The 23,394-nt window shown below is 39.0% G+C and overlaps 2 protein-coding genes across 2 annotated transcripts; one reads left to right on the top strand and one right to left on the bottom strand.

Moving 5' to 3' along the window:
- The first annotated feature begins 3,818 nt into the window (after window positions 1-3,818).
- On the top strand, window positions 3,819-12,370 carry LOC139709895 (hyalin-like). Its single transcript, XM_071621852.1, has 11 exons — window positions 3,819-3,984; window positions 4,652-4,786; window positions 6,475-6,723; window positions 6,962-7,204; window positions 8,011-8,145; window positions 8,777-9,025; window positions 9,306-9,548; window positions 10,043-10,177; window positions 11,008-11,256; window positions 11,539-11,781; window positions 12,354-12,370. Exons 1-11 carry the CDS (start codon window positions 3,819-3,821, stop codon window positions 12,368-12,370), a joined length of 2,064 nt encoding a protein of 687 aa, XP_071477953.1.
- Window positions 12,371-19,252: 6,882 nt separating this feature from the next.
- On the bottom strand, window positions 19,253-22,889 carry LOC139709894 (uncharacterized). Its single transcript, XM_071621851.1, has 2 exons — window positions 22,754-22,889; window positions 19,253-19,722 (listed from the first exon to the last, which is right to left on the bottom strand). The coding sequence occupies exons 1-2, from the start codon at window positions 22,887-22,889 to the stop codon at window positions 19,253-19,255; spliced, it is 606 nt and encodes a 201-aa protein (XP_071477952.1).
- Window positions 22,890-23,394: the final 505 nt, after the last annotated feature.

The following is a 23,394-nucleotide window of genomic DNA, read 5'->3' as shown; positions in this document are numbered from 1 at the left end:
ATCAGACTGGCAACAGCCTTATAAAGAAATTCCAGCTGAAACTAATGAGCAGAGCAAAAGTAGAGAGAGCTGTGGGAGGCAGCTGCTAGGTGCACTCACCACACTCACAAAAAAAAATATGGGGGTACCTGTTCAAACATGTACATAACATACTCCTGTGCAACAAGCTTACTTACATTAATGGCTAACATAAATGCGACCATATCATTGCCCTTGTAATTTGCGTTGTTTCAAGGAGACGTCATCACAGAAGAGCAACCGACAACCGGATATCACATGATTCACTCAGAAAAATGGATTCTAAGAACTGGAGATGTCTCGTGGTCTCGAAAGTGCTCTTTTACGGATGTTTATCTACTATCTTCTTCATTCCACATACATGTGAGTTTGGAAACAATTGATGCATACTTTCTCTTTCTTATTCTTTTCCTTTTTTTTTGCCAGATCACATTATTAGAAAGTTGTGACTGAATTGGATATGTATCATTTCAATATGGAATTTATAAAATCTATAATGATAGAGCTTTGCTTAATATGTATGTATATATATATATATATATATATATATATATAATAATAATAATGTCGGGTGAATTCCTATTAGCCCTGTTGATAATGGTATGCCTATTGGTCCTATTATAAATCATCTTTTCGACAAAAAGTGTTCTCCTTATTTAAGCAGTACAGGCTTTCCCGCCCATTTTCGTCACATCTTCATTTCCTTTCATCAATTTTCAGTTCAACTTCGCTTTGAGAACCTAAATGCGTTGAATTTTAGGTTTAATTCTGTTGAAATGTCATTCATATTAGTTTTTAGCAATCAGATTCAGAAATTAAGCATTCCAATGCGTCAATATGTCACTACAATCTGGGTTTTTTTTTTTTGTAGCTTAGCGAGTTAGGAATACTAGCATCAAATTCGGGTGTTGCATTTATACAATCAGCTGATAAGACCAGATCGCATCATATACGTACATGTACGGTATAATGCAAAGGCCTATATGACATGTATGAAGACTTTTTCTTTGTGGATAGGTATAACTAAATGCGTAAAGGAAAGTGTGTTTGTATGCCTGATTTCAGATACAGGGCCTAACCTTGTTTTACCGGTCATTTTTTTTTTCAAAATAATGATATTACCTTATTTCGAGGGCGCTGAATCCCAATCTGGATGATCCAAATCTTATAAAAATTAAGATTTTCTATTGACATATCCAAGATTGCAGCCAAGAATTGAAATTTCAATTTAAGTATTCTTTATATATGGTGAATTAATCAATGGGAAAATGATGGCTTTACCCTATTTCGAGGGTGCTGAATACTTGAGGTTTTGAGATATTCAAGATTTTTATATTCGTTTTGGCCGCCATCTTCAAAACTTCAATGATACAAGACTTGCATTAACAGAACCCTCGAAATAGGACAAAACAACCAACTTGCTTCCAATTTATTCACATTTTCATAAGGAAATACTTTTATTAACATTTTTGCGGCCATCTTTGGACATGTCAAATACTTCAGGGGTGCAAGAGTTCCTTCATCCAGATTGGGATTCAGGATGCCCGATATAGGTTGAGACCATCAACATTTTAAAACTTTAACCATTTCAAAAGAAATATATGGGAATTTCTATTTGTGGCGACCATCTTCAACATCTCACAATCCTGAAGAATGCCAAAGTTGCATCATTCAAATTCGGATTCACCACCTTTTGTATAGGGTTTAACTTTATTTTTGTTTTCATTTTTCATAAGATGATAATGCAATTTTAGCGATCCCTTTGGCCATCATCTTGAATAATAATTATCTTAAAACCCTCAAGGATTCAAGATGGCATCATACAGATTCAGATAAAGCATCCTCGAAAAAGTGAGGGTAAAAACGTTAAAAACATTGGGGAATGGTTAAACTAGGCCCTACTCATTCGATTTAGGCAATAATTACAGCAAAGTGAACCTTTGACAATATGAATGCTGATTTTGCAGTTTCCAGCTCAGCTTCCGTGACGGACGACTTTGAAACGCACTCGATGAAAAATATGACAAAGCAGAAAATCGAATGACAAAAGTTCACAATTGATTAACTAAGTGTGAAATTAATTTCAATCAGAATTCTCACATTCAACAGTGTCAAGGATGAAAGTGAAAACTTTTTGTAAAAAATGAAATGAAATGAAGATCATGTCATACATCATAACGTCGAAAATAGATTGTAACAAGACAAAAAAGTGCGTTACTACGATTGAATATTCAGCAAAAGCATATGTAGTACTTAGCAAAGCAACTGCTTGATATTTTAACTACAACACTATTCCAACATAAGATGGCACTACTCCAGATGCAACAACGCAGTCGACAGCAACCGAGTTAGCAACAGCTGAAAGAAGTACAATCACAACAGGTAGGACTGCTAAACTCCTTTATATGAGATGTTACAAAAAAGAACAGGGAATAAATAGCATTACACATAGTGTTTGAAATCTAAAGGGGTCTTCAAGATTTCCTCCCGGATTTCTACTAATATCTTTGTTGCCATTCCCTCCCGCCTTCCGCCAACAATTTGTTGATAATGAAATTCAACTTTATAGTAGCAACAATTTATCAGCATGTTCATGTTTTCAACGAAAATTGTTTTCAATTATTTTGACAAACGTTTTACTTTAAAAGATTGTCCATCACGTCAGGATCTATAAATCATATTCAAAGACAAATATTAATTGTAAGAAGACTATAACTGTGGGTAGCTATGTCTGAGCATTCACTAAGAGAATTCGAAATTTCACATAGCAATGTTATTTATTTGTACTTTGTAACTCCTATCATAGCATTGGAAGGTTCTACAGCAGTTGCAACAACGCTGTCCACGCCAACTGAATTAACAACAGCTTTGACAAGTTCAATGACAACGGGTAGGAGAAACGGAATAGATTAGATAAGATTAAATCAAATAACTACAGGATTCAACATTCAGTAACAGAAGTCGAAGTTTCACTGTGTATTGGTAAATATTTGGTATTGTAAATCCAATTCTAAAATAAGACCTACATGACACTACTCCAGTTGTAACTTCAAGTCGACACAACCGAGCAAACGACACCTGAAACAAGAAGGCCTACAGCTACAACAGGTGGGATGGAATTATTTCAATTCAGATGTTACAAAAAGTATAAATCCAAAAGCGAAAATGACAAAAACTATCGTGTGGAAGCTCGGTGGTCTAGTGGAGATGACGTCCGTCCGGAGTTCAGTTCTGACTTTTCCTCCCATGCCAGCCACTTGAAGAGACGCTTCGGAGCCAGGAGCCTAGGAGCTATGGTGCCAGGAGAGTTTAACAAGCCATTGATAAAGATCACTCTCTCCCCAGATCTCAAGTTCTCAAACCAAAAACTAACAAACAAGACACTATCGACAGAATGCCCTTTGTGACCATCTTCCATCTCAATCTGCATCCATATCCTTCATGACAATAACCATATTCTGTACACTTCTATTTGCATTCTATACAGGCCGTTTCATCGCCATATCATTTATCTGTTTTTGTTACAATTGAAATGAGTGCATTGTTCATTTTTCTCTGCATTCGTATTTATATTTATATCACACTCAACGATTTTTCCTTTCATATTTGTTAACAGTTGAATTGATAAACTATCCCCCTGAATTATGTTTTTCTTTTTATTTGTGGAAATAAATAAGTAAATAGATTAAAGCGAATTGAATGATACTCCTTAAGACGCGTGCTGCAACCTCAAGAGGTCTTTCGTTGAAGCTGAAGTACCCTCTCTCGCCATGCTTGCTGATAATTCTTCTCCCATCAGCATGGCATCTTCAAATTCACAGCCAACAGGTGTTTGTGATATACACATCCATGAGGGTGACACTTTCGCCAGTAACTCTAGCGGCTCCTCTCGCCTACCAAGGGTAATCTACCTTGCATCACCACCAATGTTGTGTATCTCATCACTTGAAGAGTTTGTAGGATCCAGTATGTAGAGTAAATCAAGACCACGCTCAAGAGAACGCTTCTATGGGCACAGATCAACTGTCAACACAGTCAAGCTTGACACTCCAGTTGGCCACCATTTTAACCTCTCTGAACCACCCTATCACATACATCATTCCACAGGGCATCGAATCTTTGGGTTCTCCTCCAGACACAGTCCGAACCAGCAGAGAAAAGCTCTGGATGAGACAATTTCGCACAATCCAACCCAATGGAATCAATTTAGCATGCATCCAGGAGGGAAATGACTACATCCACAGTTATTTCTCATCCTGCGCATTTCAACAAACTCCACTTACGATGTCCTTTTTTTCATTGTTTTTTTTTTCATTTTTTTCATTTCATTTTACATCCCCCTCCTCTCACCTGTTGCCCTGTTGCCCTCTAACTTACCTCTATGGATTTATTTGTTGTGTCCCTTTGTTCTTCCTATAGACTACGCGTGTTGTGTGTAGTCCGTATGAGTATCCTACGTGTGTGCTATTTTGCTTCTGACGTAGATTATGCTAGGATCGAAAGCTCAGGTTTTATTCAATTTTAATCAACTGGCTCGCCACTATATATGGCAAGCAGTTTTCAGCACTATTTTTTGTTCTACAAATAGAAATCACAAAAATGCACTTCTTTCCCTATCTGTTCTGGTAACCAGATATTGACGAGTGTCTTTCGATGGCCGATTGCCATGCCAACGCTACCTGCATCAACACGGACGGCAATTTTACTTGTGAGTGCAATGAAGGCTTTGATGACCAGAATATTACCTATCCAGGTAGAAATTGTGAAGGTGAGTATTTCAAAGTTTCTACTTTTCGTAGAAACTTTTAAACAATTACTGCCCCCCCCCAAAAAAAACAAACAAAAAACAAAACATGAATATGCTGATATTCCCCTTCGTCTGTATTGTCAGTCTGTTCCATTTGTCTTCTTGTAAAAATTAGTACAAAACAAAAAATACTATAGACATATAAGCACGTAGAAGAAATATACATTTGAACATTGACATATTTCGAGGTACAAATGTCTTCCATCTATTGCTCTCTGTTATTGCGTGACTGAATGTATATACATCGCATTTCTTGTGGGAAAACTTTTAAATCGATAATTCTCAAAATGATTTCAAAATCATGGCGTCAATGACAAGTGACTGTGATGAACAATACATTTACCTTGGTATCACAACTCTCAACGTCCTCACACTTGATTTCGTTGTCCCATATGAAAACGTTTTTGTCTTGGAATCAAATAGACGCGCAAAATCCCTGTTCTCTGTGATTGGTACTGCTAACTGTTACAATTCCTACTTAACGTGAAAGCATACAGGTTATAGTGTGAATGTAATGAAAACCTTCTTTTTAAAGAAATAGAGACACGTAACAGTGATCTAATCATTTTCTACGTGATACCTTTTCAATTCATACTCAATCCACTTGATTTCATCACACAATTTATATCGGCCCTGTACAAAGATGCCTCAGTTGTCCTTGGAGAATCGTAACACTCAAAGCATTGTTTTCTCATCTAGTAGACTACGCCCTACGGGAGATACAAGCATTCGGCTTGGAAACACTACTGTCAATGTATCACACACTGTAAAAAATCTAGGTGTTCATTTTGACCAGATACTGTCGATGACAGATCATGTCAGTAGAGTGTGCCAGACAGCAAACCTCCATCTGAGAAACATATCTCATGTTCGAAAGTATCTTACAGAAGATGCATGTAACCATGCAGTGCGCTCTCTAGTTCTTAGCAGGCTTGATTATGGAAATTCTCTGCTGGCAAATATGAATGTCAGTGATGTGAAAAGACTCCAAAAAGTCCAAAATCGAGCGGCTCGCCTGGTGCTTGGTGTAAAGAGAAGATCCCCGAGTGCTCCTTTACTGAAGCAGTTACACTGGCTCCCCATCAAAGAGCGTATCGATTTCAAACTAGCCCTTCTTGTCTATAAATGCATGATGAATACCGCTCCTCAATACCTATCCAACCTACTAACCACCCCTACAGCCACCAGATATCAACTCCGGTCACAAAATGATAAGACAGTCCTACAAATCCCACAAGCAAAAACCAAAGCTTTCGAACGTACATTTTCACATGCTGGATCTGTTGTCTGGAACACTCTACCAAAACAACTCCGTCTATGTGATTCAGAGGAAATGTTTAGAAGGAAACTCAAGACTGAACTATTTCAATTGTAACTACTAAGTATGTTCCTATGCTTTATGAATGTGGTTTGTTGATGTATGTACAGCGCTTTGATCAGGTCCTGTAAAAGCGCTCAATAAGAAATAGTTATTATTATTATTATTATTAACACTTAAATGGCACTTTCAAAAAGAAAGTGAACTTAAACTCTAGACCTTGTGACATCAAATCATCACGACTGTAGAAATGTTTTCTGACTGTGATATTTGTAACAATATGATTTGGGTTTCACTTGTAGACTGACATGACAATAACGTCTCTTCACAGATGTGACACTTCCAAACATCACTGGATGTCCAGATTCGCAGTCGGTGTCCACACTACCTGGATTGCCTTACGCGATTGTTTCCTGGATTGAACCGAACGCTTCAGATTCATCTGGCTACGTGTCTCTTGTGTTCAATGGACCCCGCGGGAATGGCTTTGAATACCCGATTGGAGAATACAACGTCAGCTACACTGCGACAGACTGGGCTGGCAATGCCGCCACTTGCCAGTTTGTAATCAACGTGATAGGTGAGTTGAGAGAGTGGTGGCAGCGGTGTTATAGTTCCTAAGTCGAAATCATCCTCTTACAGGAATGAACAGGATATGCACATACATTGTTTGTTTACTTCTTTACTAATAGGAGAATCAGGAGCCGTGGAAAACGATGGCTGAACATTAAAAAACTTTTTGAAGTAAATCGATGTATAGTATGCTTAACGCCAATATACTGTATAAATCATGCTGAATTAATCATCTCTTGTTGTAGACAGCGAATCTCCTAACATCACCTGTCCCGATGACATTACGATGCAACAAATGCCGTACTCTGCTTTTCTGAACGTGACGTGGTCAGCCCCGGTGGTGGTAGATAACTCGGGCATTTACTCAGAGCCTCAGTCTACTCCCGAGTCAGGATCGCTGTTTGGTATTGGCAACACTACCGTGAATGTAACTTCGCAGGATCCTAGTGGAAACGTTGGAGGCTGTCAGTTCACCATCACCGTTCTTGGTAAGACGTGTAGGACCCCTCGAATTTCCATAGAACTGATTACTAACCCTCTCTTATACCTCCAAAGCTTGCCAGAAGCAATGCATTTTTGGGTTGTCCGCCCATTCTGTTTCTGCTGTCTCTGATGTGTCACGCTTTTCATGCAGGTAAAGGAGGTACCGGGGCCCTCTGGTAGAGCAGTGGCGACACTGAAGATTCAACCCTAGATATAGACGACGGTATCATTATTCCGTTAGTTATCAAAGTGTGTACAAAATATGTCATATTGTTACCAAAGCAGAGCTCGCTTGTAACGTCTTAAAATTTACCATTATGAGTAAATTTCTGAGCTACTTAAGAGGTCAACGGCGCAGCAGACTGAGGTCTTCCGGAATGTCGAATGACTTTAATGAGCCCGGTTCATTCTTCTGAACATAGAGCGTTTTTTTTCTTTTTAACCTGCGCCATATTCAGAAAGGTCAAAGGTTTAAAGGGAACAGGGTAATATCCTCTCTCGAAATATCAGCAAATCTGCACTTGTGCTATTTAATGAGGGGATAAGGGATATATTTTTGTGGATAGCAGTACATTCTGTCAATACCACTTTGATTTACGCCCCTTACCCAAAAGACAGACCTTCTCCTTTAATAGCTGTCACATTTCCATCATGTAGTCCTACTATTTTGATTGAAATGATTCTTATCTATCCAAACCCATTGCGGATGATCACACATAGATAAACACACACACACTCACACCCCCACACACAAACTGACATATAGAAAACATAGAAATATAATTCTTTTCCCATCTGTGCTGGTTAACAGACATTGACGAATGTATTTCATTCTCTGATTGCCACGCCAACGCTACCTGCACAAACACCTACGGCAATTTTACTTGTGAGTGCAATGAAGGTTTTGATGACCAGAATATTGCCTACCCGGGTAGAAGTTGTGAAGGTGAGAATTTCAAATTTGTCACTTGCCTCGGAGCTCACTGGTAAACCGTTTAATCCATTACTGGTAACATACTGACATAATTAAATGAATGGTAACGTTTCATTCCATCTTGCATCTTTTTGATCACGGTTCGCGGCTTCTTCCCACGTATACTAGGATATGACAATACTTTGGCATATAACGGTCTTCTCTGATCGATATCTTTAGCCATTAAAATATTGATACTTGATGTTGAGAGCATAATTTACTGTGAATATAATGAAAGCCATTTCTTCAAGAAAAAGAGACACGTAAAAGTGATCTCATCATTTTGTACGTCATGCCTTAATTCTTTATCCATTTTATTCCATCAGATCATTTTATAGGGCCTATTCAGTCTTCTACGATGATGATCCATTTGTCGTTGCTTTGAGAATAGTTGAGCATTCAATGAACTTTTAATTATGACTTAAAAATATGAAATAAAACCCTCGACCTCATGTAATGAAATCTTGACGACTGTGTAAATGCGTCCTGCAGCTGCTGTTAGGGCTTGGAAAAACAAATTCTCGATGTCAAATCCATGAGCAGCAAGATTTTTAACACAATTGGGGTTTTACTTGAAGACTGACATGACAACATCTCTTCACAGATGTGACGCTTCCAAACATCACTGGATGTCCAGATTCTCAGTCGGTCTCCACACTCCCTGGATTGCCTTACGCGATTGTTTCCTGGATTGAACCAAGTGCATCAGATTCATCTGGCTATGTGTCTCTTGTGTTCAACGGACCCCGCGGGAATGGCTTTCGATTCGACATTGGAGAATACAACATCAGCTACACTGCGACAGACTGGGCTGGCAATGCTGTTACTTGCCAGTTTGAAATCAACGTGATAGGTGAGTGGATAGAGTGGTGACGGCGACGTAATAGTCCCTTGAACAATTTAGGTGGAAGCCATGCCTGCTCAGAACTTTATGTGATGTCCACATCAAAAAGAGAATCCATGTTTAATTCAACCCTAAGAGGAGGGTCATTGGCATGGAAAACGCGGCGGTCTAGATGATTACATATAAGAACATAAAAACTTCAACTCTTCGAAGTAAATCGATGTGTAGTCTGCTATACGTCCATTATCTATTTCATAAATCATGCTGAAATAATCATCTCTTGTTGTAGACCGTGAGTCTCCTAATATCACCTGTCCTGATGACATTACGGTGCAACAAATGCCAAACTCTGCTTTTCTGAACGTGACGTGGTCAGACCCGGTGGTGGTGGATAACTCAGGCTTTTACTCAGAGCCTCAGTCTATTCCCGAATCAGGAACTCTGTTTCCTGTCGACAACACTACGGTCAATGTAACTTCGCAGGATCTGAGTGGAAACGTTGGAAGCTGCCAGTTCATTATTTTCGTACTTGGTAAGATGTGAAGGGCCTTTTCGAGTTACCAGGAGTTATTCCTAACTATAAGCCACTTCCCCGGAGGTTGGCAGTGGCATCAAAGTTTTGGGTTTTCTGGCTATTCTTTACTGTTAATCATCTGTTGTATGTGATTTGAAATTACTGATTTTCGTGAAATCTCCTCGTTATACATGTTACATTGGAATGATTGTTCATTCTAATAATTGTAAAAGTTTGTCTTTACACCCATTAACCACCACAAACGACAAGCCATTTGCCTTTTGCACAGTCCCATTTTCTTCATGCAATGTTGTATTTGCTGTTCATGCCGTGCATTCGCCACAATTTATGTAGGTGTCAATTTTCTCTATTTATTTCAAATTGCGAATGATGAATAAAAGAAAGAGAGATAATCACCTCTATGAACATCTATTACGGATAATCATACACACACACAAAAAAAAAAAAATTCTTAGAAATCTACCTCTTTAACCCATCGTTCTTGTTTGCAGATATCAATGAATGCATTTCGCTGGCTGATTGCCATGCCAACGCTACCTGCATAAACACCTACGGCAATTTTACTTGTGAGTGCAATGAAGGTTTTGATGACCTGAATATTGCCTACCCAGGCAGAGATTGTGAGGGTGAGTATTTCAGAGTTACTACTCTCTCAAAGATTTGGTAGAGACTTTTGAAAGATTGATGATACAATATCGACATGATTGAACGAGTATGCTGGCATTTTCTTGAGTCTTCCATGTACTGCTCTCTGTTTGTTATTGCCTTTCCGCCTTTGAAATTTACATCATGGTTCTTGTGGAAAAGATTGTAGATCGATAACTCTTAGAAACTTTTCAAAATTATGGCGTTTATGACAAGTGAGTTTGACGAACAATATTCGTTATATTGATGTCACAAGGCTAGACCTCATATCATCTTGTTTCGATTTAACTTTAATATGGAAACTTCTTTGTAGGCCTACATTTGGCAAACAGCAGTCCCCTGTGATAGGAATATTTAAGTATTGCAATGTTGCTACTTGATGTTGAACGCATAATGTTGCTACTTAATGTTGAACGCATAATTTACTGTGAATAGATTCAAATTCTATCTTGAAGAAATAGAGACATGTAACAGCAATGTGATCTTTTTTTTTTACGGCGTCTTGCCTTGATACTTTATCCACTTTATTCCATCAGAAAATTTATGGCAGTCATCTACAATATTAACTTTTGTCCTTGCTTTGAGAATCGTTGAATACTTAATGAATTCTAAAATGTGACTTTGAAAAAAACAAATAAATGAAAGGCTCGAACTCGTGCTGCCGAACCTGAAGAAATGATTACATGATTCCTAAAGTTGTCGTTGAGGGATTGTAAAAACAAATCCTCAATGTCAGATCCATGAGCAGCGGATTGTAACGATATCACTTGGTGTGACATGTAGTTGACGTGACAATAACATCTCTTCACAGATGTGACACTTCCAAACATCACTGGATGTCCAGATTCGCAGTCGGTCTCCACACTCCCTGGATTGCCTTACGCGATTGTTTCCTGGATTGAACCAAGTGCATCAGATTCATCTGGCTACGTGTCTCTTGTGTTCAACGGACCCCGCGGGAATGGCTTTCGATTCGACATTGGAGAATACAACATCAGCTACACTGCGACAGACTGGGCTGGCAATGCTGTCACTTGCCAGTTTGAAATCAACGTGATAGGTGAGTGGATAGAGTGGTGACTGCAGCGTGATAGTGGCTTAAAGTCTGAGTTTTTAAGTCGAAATCATCCTCTGACAGGAATAGAAAAGGATATGCACATATACAATCAATGTTTGATACTATTCATTACTAATAGGAGTATCAGAGGGTTTGGAAAACAGTGGTTAAGGTGATAGAACATAAAAACAAAACTTTATTTGAAATAAATGCATGTGTGGTCTACATGATTACCGCCAATTACCTACTGTATAAACTTACTGAACTAATAATCTTTTCTCGTAGACCGTGAATCTCCTAACATCACCTGTCCCGATGACATTACGATGCAACAAATGCCAAACTCTGCTTTTCTGAACGTGACGTGGTCAGACCCGGTGGTGGTAGATAACTCGGGCTTTTACTCAGAGCCTCAGTCTATTCCCGAATCAGGAACTCTGTTTCCTGTAGACAACACTACGGTCAATATAACTTCGCAGGATCTGAGTGGAAACGTTGGAAGCTGCCAGTTCATCGTCTTGGTACTCGGTAAGTGGACTTTTCGAGTTTCCACCATAAAGCCACTACCCCGTAGGTTGCGAGAGGCGTTATGTTAAATGGTTGTGCGTTTGTTCTGTCGTGTTAGGCCTATGTGTATGCTCCGGTTGTTTCCGATGGTTAATTACTGATTTTCGTAAAATCATGGACTTTAGAACAAAAGCTAAAATGAAATCGTGAATTAAACATTTTGCTTATAGCTTTTTCATCCTCATGTTACTAACAGTTATAGAATGTGTACAAAGTACTTACAAATCGACAGTATTCGTACTAAATTCTATTCTTACTAAAGTCTACTTCATATCGTGTCAAACTTTTTTTTTCTTTTACAAGTTTATTTATTTCCTCTTCATTATACAACGTAACATACAAAATCATATTACAAATCATGTTTTGTTTAACAAATTAACAACAACAACAACAACAACAATAAAAGATGGGTATCAAACTCTTCAACAATTGAACAATATCCTAAAGATACATTCAGCTCTCGTTACAATAAACTCCTTGGGCCCAGCGAAACCACCGTGATCTTGTCACTTTTGAAACCTTGCCATATCCAGGGCACAAATACCTCTGAATAGGAAAATTTTCAAACCCTGGGACCCCAAAAAAACTACCCCATCACGTCGGGGTTCTGCCATATGGATATTCTTTATAACGAGAGTCGACTGTTTGTTCTTCTACAATGACATAAAAAATATATTCTACAGGGGACCATTTCTTATAATGAAAATTTAATTTGTTTGTTCGTTTTGCAATGTTGGATTCTATATATCGGATATTAACAATAAATGCTGTCAATCCATGAAATTTCACACCTGTATCTTTGCATCTCTGAATATATATGTACCTTTTGTATAACAATATTAAATGATTCAATAAACTCCTGTGGGGCCCTTTCCAGTCTTTGATGAATCCAAACATTACTCTAATTCTTGTACAATCCTCTAATTTGACATGAAAGATCGTACCAATTTCATCCACAAATTTTTGAAGTAATTCTTTGGCAGCTTTACAATCAAAAAACAGATGTACAGGGGTCTCAGCACATGACTTACAAAGCGTACACAACTCTGATTCTGATATTTTCATCTTAAACAATCTTTCATTTGTGTAAAGTATATTATGCGACAACTTGAACTGAAATTCTCTCAATTTTACTTCAATTGTACATGTAAATGGCAACATATATATTTGTGTCCAATCTTCTGGTTGAATTCCATACTTGCCAGCGAAAACTGTTTCGCAAACAGGTCTTGATTTAATCTCTTTTAAAAATTCCTCATATATTGGTTTTGATTTCACATCTTGTAACTGTGAAATAATAAGATCCTTTTGTTTTTGAGCCACTTCTTCTTTCCAAAACATCTCCAATAGGAGTGTATTGAAGGAACATTTCGAGTATTTTTGAACAGAGTCTACAATTGCCATATACATCATATTATATTTGCTTGGCACTCCTTTCCTTAACCAAAATTCAAAATCAATGAGCCGTCCATCAATACTAAATATTTGATATATATAACATAAACCTGCTTCAAAAAACGGCCTGCAGAATATTGAGTGCTTATCAATCAAAATATTCTGGTTATTCCATACTGGTTGTTGTAGGATGCCTGCTTGGCTATTTTCATCACCAATAAAATCCTCATGTATGTTTGTCTTTAACCATATTTGTAGAATATTCTCATAGAATGGAGGGATACCCCTCTTATCAATAGTTTCAAGGGAATAATTACTTTTAAACACTAGAATTCCACCAAGCCTTTTTAAGAAATAATCTCCCAATAGCACCCATTGATGGTTGCGATTTCCATAATATCTTTTAACCCACTTAATTAACTGCGTATCAATCATACATTGTAAATTGGGGAATTTGAGACCACCCTCAGCATATTGTGCATACATAGTTGACCTTGAAATCTTATCTGGGCCATTCCATAAAAAGAAAAACATTAACTTTTCTACGTCTTTCACAAAATCTTGAGGAATTTCAATGTTTGACATCAAATAAATTATCTTAGACATAATAAATGTTTTCAAAATTTGAATTTTACCAATTAACGTTAAATTACGATTTTTCCAAATGAAAAATGTTCTCTTAATCTCACCCAATCGATCTTCAAAGTTTCTTCGGATTGCTTCTTTTTTGTCATATGAAAACCAGATTCCAAGAATTCTAAGACCATTGTCTGACCACTTTATCATCTGTGGCTTTTCTTTCGATAGTCTATCATTTCCTATCCACTTTCCTTCTGATTTGCTTCGGTTGAGGCAAAGGCCTGATATATCAGAAAATTCTTGAAAGCTTTCTAATACTACTGATAATGATTTTGTATCCTTACAAAAACATGTTATATCATCAGCGTAAGCTGTATATTTAATCTGTTTTCCGAGCATCTCCATTCCAATAATATTTGGATTATTTAACAATCTCATTAGATATATCTCGAGCCCTAATATGAATAAAAGGGGGGCAAGGGGGTCGCCTTGGCGAACACCCCTTCCAATTTCAAAATAACCAGTAGTAAAGCCATTTATCAATACACAGCTATTTATACCTGCATGCAATGTTCTCACCCATTGTTATCATTGACGGACCAAAATTAAGACATTCTAAACACTGTAGTAAATACCTATGACTGAGTGAATCAAATGCTTTGGTAAGATCTAATGCTAACACAATTCCAGATACATTGTTGGCATCTGCATAAAACATTAAATCTGAAATCAGTCTTATACCTTCACCTATATATCTGCCTTTAATAAATGCTGTTTGCTGAGGATTTATCAAATTACCAATAATTTTGGACATACGTTTCGCTAGACATTTAGAAAGTAACTTTGCATCCACATTTATTAAGGTGATTGGTCGCCAATTACCCAATAATCTCTTATCTTTATTGGATTTAGGAATCAATTTAATTATTCCTTGCCTCTGTGACACGGACATACTTCCTTTTTCAAAAGCATGATTAAATGATCGTATTAGTTCTTTAGAAATCAAAGTCCAAAATGTCTCATAAAATTCCACCGATAAGCCATCATTACCAGGTGTTTTATTTTTTGACATCCCAAGGAGGACTTCCCTTGCCTCTTCATGTGTTATCAGGCCTTCACAAGAGGCCTTTTCATCTTCCGTGAGGTGTTTTAAGCAGGAACTTTTTATATAATCATAACTCACTTTGTCAGACACTGTATCCCTGTTTTCAAACTGTTTACCAAAAGATTTCATCACAAAATTTCGTATATGATGGGGATGTTCAATAAGTTTCTCACCTGTATCTAATACATCTATGTTTTTACTCTGTGCTTGTGTCTTTTCCAATGATAAAAAATATTTTGTACTCTTCTCTCCTTTCTCGTACCAGGTACATCTTGAACGTAATATGGCCCCCTCTGCTAAATAGTTGTACATGCAGTTAAGTTCCTGTTCAATTTTCTCTTTCTTTTCCCATTTTTGCTCATTCATTTCTGTCGGGTCCATGTCATTTATTATTTTCAATTCTTGTTCTAATTCTTTTCTTCTAATTTCTTTTATATTTTTCTTCCTTTTAGAAAATGTGATTGTAAATTCTCGTATTTTGAATTTTAACCAATCCCATAATTTTCCTTTATCATTTTTATCTTCCCATTTATTTACCCACATCTCATAATGTCCCTTTAAATTTTCAACATACTCAACATCATTAAGTAAACTGTTATTAAACTTCCAATAAGATGGGCCCACAGTGTACTCTTTAATTCTCAGATGTAAATTCACAAAATCATGATCTGACAAAACACAGGGGACCATATCACAATCTGTCACCATATTTTGTACAGACTCATGGATTAACCAGAAATCCAGTCTTGACTGAACACAAGGATTGGAGCGTCTCCAAGTAAATCGTCTTAATAACGGGTTCTTGTCTCTCCAGATATCTATTACATGATAAACGTTTTTAATATTTTCTATTATTTCACAAGAGTGCTTCCAAGTGGACTTCATATTACCGCCCTCTCGGTCCAATGCCAAATTTTGAATAAAATTAAAATCTCCCCCTATTAATATTGTCTGTTCAGCATCATAATATTCTTGTATAGTCAAGTCTACAGCTTTAAAAAAATGCATGTGGTCTCTTTCATTATTTGGTGCATATACATTACATATCATAAATTTTTTTCCATATACTTCCATTTTAACCAGCAAAAATCTCCCGTTAGAATCTTTCACTGTCTCTGTCAATTTTATATGTGGGGTTTTCCGAAATATAATACACACTCCCCTACTAGAGGAGGTTCCATGACTGAATACAATATCGGCTCTTAATTGGTTCTTCCATAAACTTTCATCCTTATCAGTCGAATGGGTTTCCTGTAATAAAATAATATCCTTTTTTAATTTGGATAAAAAACAAAAGTATTTTTTCCTGGCTTTAAAGTCCCCTAGCCCATTAACATTATGGGTCATTAACTTCAGATCCATATACATATTTCACAAGTAGGTAACCTTGTAAATTCTTATGACCCATCATGATCAAGACAAAACAGACAACAAAACATTGGCAATGATAAAAACACACATACAATTTGCATGAAATCGAATAAAACATGATCACAAGGAATCCAAGTGCCCCTGGGCATCTTCACAGTTATTTTTTCCTCAAGTTGGCAAAAACAAATGATTTTCCCTATCACTTAATCACATGAATAGCGTATCTTGTCTTCTGAGATATCAACTGTTAATATACTGCTGGCATGACAGGGTGCTGACTGCTGAGCTATGGCAGTCGTGTCAAGAGTTTTTCAAAGTATGTCGTATTTTGTTAGACCATTGTCTACTGTGCAAAAGCAAACTGCCAATATCCATTCTATCTTGTGGTGTGCTGCTTGTACTCCACTTCTTTTCCGCTCTCAGTCTCCCTGTAAAACAATCGCGCCGGATATTTGAAGTACACCTTTCGCTTTGGGTCCTCCTCTTTCAGCTTTCGTTTCAGTGGCAGCAATTTCCTCCTGCTTTCTCGCACTTCTACCGGCAGCATCTCATCGACAAATATCTGGTGATCCTTTCCGTTGTGCTGAAAAGGCCTCTCCTTCAAATATCTGCGGGCACTGCTGATCACTGTTTGTCTGGTTGTGTATCTACTGAAAGCTACCACAACTGGGCGAGGAGGGCCGGGTTTTGGCCTGATGCGGCCTGCAGTGTGCGATGAGCTCTTTCAATGCTCACTTCACCTTCCATTTGCATATTTGACTTGGCAAATTCTTTGATCAATTGCTCACACTTCCCAGCGTTTTCAGCACCTTCAGGAAAGCCGTAAAACACAGCCGTATTCCTCATCTCTCTCGCAGTGAGGTCAACAAGACGCTCTCTCAATTTCATATTCTCCTTTTCTTGCTTGTTTACTTGGTCCTGTAACTGTTTGATATCAAAACGGCACGACTCTTGCTCCTCTTTCACGTATCAGGACAACTACCCCGATCAGGCTTTGAACGAAGGGCGTAAACCAGAGGTTTGTGATCCGTGTAGACCGTAAACTCGCGTCCTTCCAGAAAATGACGAAAGTGTTTGATCGACAAGCAGACAGCAAGTAGTTCACGACCGAATGTGCTGTACCTAACCTCAGTGGGTTGGAGTCTCTTGGAGAAGAAGGCTAGTGGTCTCCACTGCCCATCGAAGTTCTGTTGGAGCACTGCCCCAACAGCGGCGTCAGAAGCATCGACCATGATAGCGCTTGGTCGATCTGATGAAGGGTGTACTAACATCGTTGCATTAGCGAGTGCCTCTTTGACCTTGCTGAATGCAGAAGTACACTCCTGAGTCCAAGGCATTTGCTTAGAAGAGCGTCGAGGATGCTTGCGGAGTAAATCAGTCAGAGGTGCAAGGACGTCAGCACAATGCGGGACAAAACGTCGGTAGAAGTTGAACATACCAAGGAAGGTACGCAGCTGCTTCAACGAGGTAGGCTGAGGGAAGTCCTTGATTGCATTCACCTTCTCTGGCAGAGGGCGACAACCATGGCAGTCAAGATGATGGCCCAGGAAGTGAAGTTCAGGCTTGCCAAACTCGCATTTCTTAGGGTTTATGACCACACCATACTCTTGTAAGCGTGCAAAGAGTTGCCGCAAGTGTTCACGGTGCTGGTCTGGTGTCTCGCTAGCGATCAAGAGGTCGTCAATATATGCATAGACGAAAGGTAGATCCCTTGTGACACGGTCGATAAACCTTTGAAAGGTTTGTGCTGCATTACGTAGGCCAAATGGCATCCGCTTGAAGTGGAAGAGTCCGAACGGAGTAGTGATGGCAGTTTTTGGTACATCTGCCGGATCAATCGGAATCTGGTGGTAAGCTCTGACCAGGTCGATCTTTGAAAAGATCCTTTTTCCGACCAAGTTAATTGCAAAGTCTTGCAAATGTGGTATTGGATACCTGTCAGGCACTGTAACGCGATTCAAGGCACGGTAGTCTCCACAAGGGCGCCAGTCTCCTGACTTCTTTGGGACCATGTGCAGAGGGGAGGACCATGAGCTATCAGACGGCTCAATAATGCCGAGATCCAGCATGTGCTGAAACTCATCCTTAGCTATTTTGAGTCGATCATCAGCTAGTCGACGAGGGCGAGCAACGCATGGTGGGCCCTTGGTGACGATATGATGTGTCACGTCATGCTTGATGGGTACGTCCTTGTATAGCGGACGAGTGATGTCGGCGAATTCAGTCAGGATCTCCTCGTATGGATTCGTCGGTTCAACCGGGCTCAACGTGAGATGAGTGCCAGGCGAGGTAACTGGACCTATAGCAGCAACAGTCAATTGTGTCGTTGAGTCCCTGAGTTGCCGTGCACGAACATCCACTGTCAGTCCAAAATGATGCAAGAAGTCAGCTCCTAGCAGTGGTGTGGTTACGTCTGCTACAACAAAGATCCACCGAAAAGTTCGCCGAAGGCCTAGGTTGAGGGTGAGAGATCTTTGTCCATAAGTTCTGATAGTAGATTTATTCGCCGCCTGTAGAGTGTAATGAGAAAGGGATTTGCGATCCTTTTCAGAAGCAGGAAGTACACTCACAGTTGCTCCGGTATCCACTAGGAATCTCGTCTGTGAGGAATAGTCCTTGACATAGAACAGGCGGCAGGCGGTGTTCCCAGCTGGTATTGCCGCGTCTACTGGCTGGGATTCGCGTTTCCCGCCGGGGAAGATTTGTCGATCACTGGGAATTTACAAGGTTGATTGCATCGCTTTGCTTGGGCGCCGAAGTGATAATGATACCAGCACAAGTCTCCGACTGACTTGCGGTCCTGGTTCTGACTGCGCTCTCGACTTGGGCTACGATTACGCCCTGACTTTGCTCCTCGTGATGTTGAGCGTGAGCGTCCTTCTAGCTGAACCTGAAGTCTGTCAACTGCTGAAACTAATGCGTTTACCTTAGCTTCAAGGTTTACGTTGTTGCTGATGTTGACTGCCATAGGCTCCTCATGAGTCACAGGTGCCGTCGCGGCGACTTGAGGAAGTGCACGTCCATGATGCGGTCAGCTAGATTCGACAAAGCGTCAACAGAAACTGCGTCAACTGATGCCGCCAAGACAACTCGTACGTTCGGAGGTAAGCGTTGTAGGAAAAGCTCCTTGAAAATGCCTTCCTCGAGGTGACGTTCTCCTAGCAGTTGGCGCATTCGGCGTAGGAGCTGAGACGGCTTCTTGTCTCCTAACTCTTCATCACTGAGAAGGAGCTGTACTCTCCTCTGTTCTGATGCAGTTGTGCGTTTGATTAATTCAGCCTTAAGAGTGGCGTATGGCTTTTCAACAGGGGGATTGATAATGAGGTCACGCACCTCCACTGCTATCTCCGGCTGGAGAGCCGAAACTATGTGGTGATGCTTCGTCTGATCGCTAGTAATATTGGGGGTCGCAAACTGAGCCTCAGCTTGACCGAACCAAACGATTGGATCAGCTGGCCAAAAAGGTGGCAGCTTAACTGATACATAGCTTACTGCAGGCTGTACGACTGCAGTCGTCTCATTGGTTTATTGTGGCATAGCCATGACTAGAGGAGACTAGATATTACACAGATAATATACAGATAATGTACAGATGATACACAGTTGAACCTAGTTTACAATATTAGATATGTGTGTCTTTCAACCGATCACGTCGGGGTCACCAATGTGGAGGATTTTAAACTATCCAGTATATTAATAAATATTCTTTCGTGTTTAACCTCCAAAAATAAAAAGTAATCGGTTGGGACAACACAAATATCAACAAATGTAAACAAAGGAATTAATTGAATAATCGATTATGTTCTTTTATTATTAAAACAATAAAATATCAGATTCTCCAGTGGATTTTTAAACCTGAACTTGAAATTATATATGTTTGTAAACAATAAAAATTGAGTACTTAATAATTGTATTAAGATTCAAAAATAAATCTAATAAGAATAAGAGACCACGTTTTACACTCTCTGAGAACTTCAATATAAACTCATCTAATTAAAATCTTACATAGATCACTTTACACTGTAGGAATGCTCTAATAATAACCCCTAAAAATAAAGCAATTGAATGTTAATCTTTTATAATTGAAAATATTATTAAATAGATCTATATACGAACGGGTGGCCAGGAGAGATCAGGCTCTGATGAGAAATAAATGTCCTTGGAATAACTACGTTGCAGATAGGAGACAGTGCGCGGCGATAAACGGTAGCGATGCAACAGTTGAAATAGCGACAGTGATGTAACAGTTCCAAAGAAAACAAGATAGTGATGAGGGAGAGTTCAGAAATAGTCAGGAAACGATGAGATGAGATTAGATGAGATGAGATGATATCAGATGAGGTGAGGTGAGATGAGATGTTGCAGAAGAGATGAGATGAGATGTTCGCAGAAGAGATGAGATGAAATGAGATGTTGCCAGACAGATCAAAGAAATCGCGCGATGATGAACAACAAAGTCCGAAATGAAAGTGTCTCTGAAGGAAAAACGGTGGCAAGCTCTCTCCGTAATAAGATCAAAGAAATCGCGTGATGATGAACAACAAAGTCCGAAATGTAAGTGTCTCTGAAGGAAAAAAAAAACGGTGGCAAGCTCTCTCCACAATAAATAAAAATATCGGGAAATTATAGGATCGTCTCCTGCCTTGAATATTGACCAGTAGGAAGTAAGTAAGTAAGTGAGAGTGTGAGTATAAAACAAGATATCTATCTCTTTCTTTTAAAAAGAAATGTCCGCAAGACAATGCGTTAATAGAATCTCACGTCTTAGCAACGACATAACAATACTAAAACTTGAGCGCGATGCGCTCAGACAACGCACAAAGAGGCACGCCTCAAATAGCGCAGCGCTCATTATTACTTAATAATAGAATGCGCATAAAACTTAAATACAGGTACATACGTCATAATACCTGTGGCTAAATCACGGACAAAAATAAGAACATGCTACAGGGGTACGTAAATTTTGTTTTTCTTTTGCGCTTTTGTGGATACCATCAAAGATCGTACACTCATACGACCTTTGATATCATCACACTCTCGGCTTGCTGTAAGTACATGTATAATCAAAATATCCCGCAAGAAAACGGCGTATTTCTCGATTTTTAGCGCTTTTTCGGCGACCCGTCGCGTAGACAATACATTTAAAACTGGACTTAATTCGCGCGCGCTTGGAAAAGTTCCGATTCTGCACTTTTGACGGTGGAATTTGGGATTTTCGATGGATTTTTGGCGGAGACTAAAGGACTTTCCTGTTATGAATGAGTGTTACAGTATGTGAAATTATGTGATTTGCGTGTGATGTGACTGTAGAACCAAAGATCGTACACTTCAGTGTACGATCTTTGGTAGAACTCACTGGCTCGTGATAAAGCACCTGGCAATTAAGTGACCGAATTCTGGTAGATGACCGAATGCACATTATGTTTACCCCGACTTTGTACTTAAAGGCGTGGGTCTGCCGCCTTTGACGGCCCCTCTCTAGTTTTATAATATTTTAAGAAGTCCATTCTTTGATGATTTTCTTTTCCTTTTTGCAATTTATGATCATGATGAGGAATATGTTAAATGAAAGAAAGATATCATTCAGAGGGGTGAAGGCTCAAGTTTTTGAGTTTCTTCAGTTTGTCTCCTTCTACAATGGAATATGTTGTTAGAAATACCCTTTTAATGGGGTTATGATTCTTATCTTAGATTCTTATGATAGTTACTATCCTGTATGTCACTGTAAGTAATTTCATTGTGCAATTTTCGTTTGTTATGTTGACTGTGAATTTATCTGAACATCATTACAATTCATTACAATTGACAGAAAAAAAAATATGAATATTCTGTTCCTGAAAAGACTTGAATTTGTAAAAAGGTAATATCTTCCAACAGGCAGAAACAATATTAGCACTGGTTGAACAGTTACCATGCATCCTGAATGCACCAGCCACATACCGGTATCTGCATGACACAACCCTTGCTGTACTATTGTTGGTAGAATACACCAGATTGATAGCTAGAACTTGTTATTAAGAGTATGGTAGTCAATACTACTTGAAAAAATACAGAAAAAAGTGCAAAAAGTGGCAGTTGGGGTAGGGGTAAAGGGCAACGCAAATTTATGCCTAAATATGGGCAAAAGGTTAGTATCATGTGGAAGATTAGATTTTACACTAAAATTATCATTATAATCCATTTTCTTGACCCCCAAAACATGGGGTTAGACACCAAAATCATCACAATTGACCAAAAAATAGCCGAGTTATAACCAGAAATTTCTTTTTAAAGCCGAAACGGCGACCAGCTTGAATTTTTTACGATTTCGGCCGGGGCACCCTGGGTTTCGCATTTTTCGTTCTTTTTTTAAAAAATGGTGTCAGTAGGCACAAATTCATCAAACTAAGGTGTGGTGAGCATGTTCTGAAAATGTTGACTTCTCCCCGTCTACTCGTCGTTTTTTCTCAAGCGAGGAGCGTGGAGGTGATTCCGCCGACGCGCCCGGGCTGGTTCCCTCCATATCTCGGTGAAGTGGTTTCACTACCGTGTGCACTGCAGAGTCAGTTAAGCCGTGTGCATTATCACTGTCACTGTGTTCTTGCGTAGCCTTCTCCGTAGTAGCGTCGCTAAAATCCATCTTAGGGTCAGAATCCTCCTTTTCCTTGAAATAATGGGAGATTGTAACGACTCCTTGGTCTAAGCTCCTTTTTCTCGATGTCATTTTGGCTTTTCAAACTGTAATAGGCGAAATGAGCTGCAATTTTATTTCCTCCTAATGCCTCCGTAACACTCGGGCACGTCCTAACCGCACAGCGCCATCTTGGATTCCTCCCGTGTCAAACTTTACCATAGTGAATTTACCTAAAGATTGGATTCCCGACACAGACTGATGTCATTCGGAGTGTCAATTGATTTTTATAGGTCGTATATTTGTTCTTCTGCATAAAGAGCCTCTTTTTAACCAATGCCAAAGTTAGGGAAATTTCTGCAGTTTGTAAGAAAGTGGGTAATTCCGTGGCTTCAAAATATCAGTAACATTTGCTAGTGGCAAGAAAAATATCGATCTTCTGAACATCCGTTCATTATATCAATACCACCTTGCCATTACATCCATTTCAACCAAAATCGACAGGCCATCTGCT

This window comes from Diadema antillarum, unplaced genomic scaffold (assembly GCF_040938485.1).
Source record: "Diadema antillarum isolate AM-2024a unplaced genomic scaffold, OU_Dant_1.0 seq00001479_RagTag, whole genome shotgun sequence".
Lineage (NCBI taxonomy): Eukaryota > Metazoa > Echinodermata > Echinoidea > Diadematoida > Diadematidae > Diadema > Diadema antillarum.
This window is presented reverse-complemented; position numbering and strand designations above follow the sequence as displayed.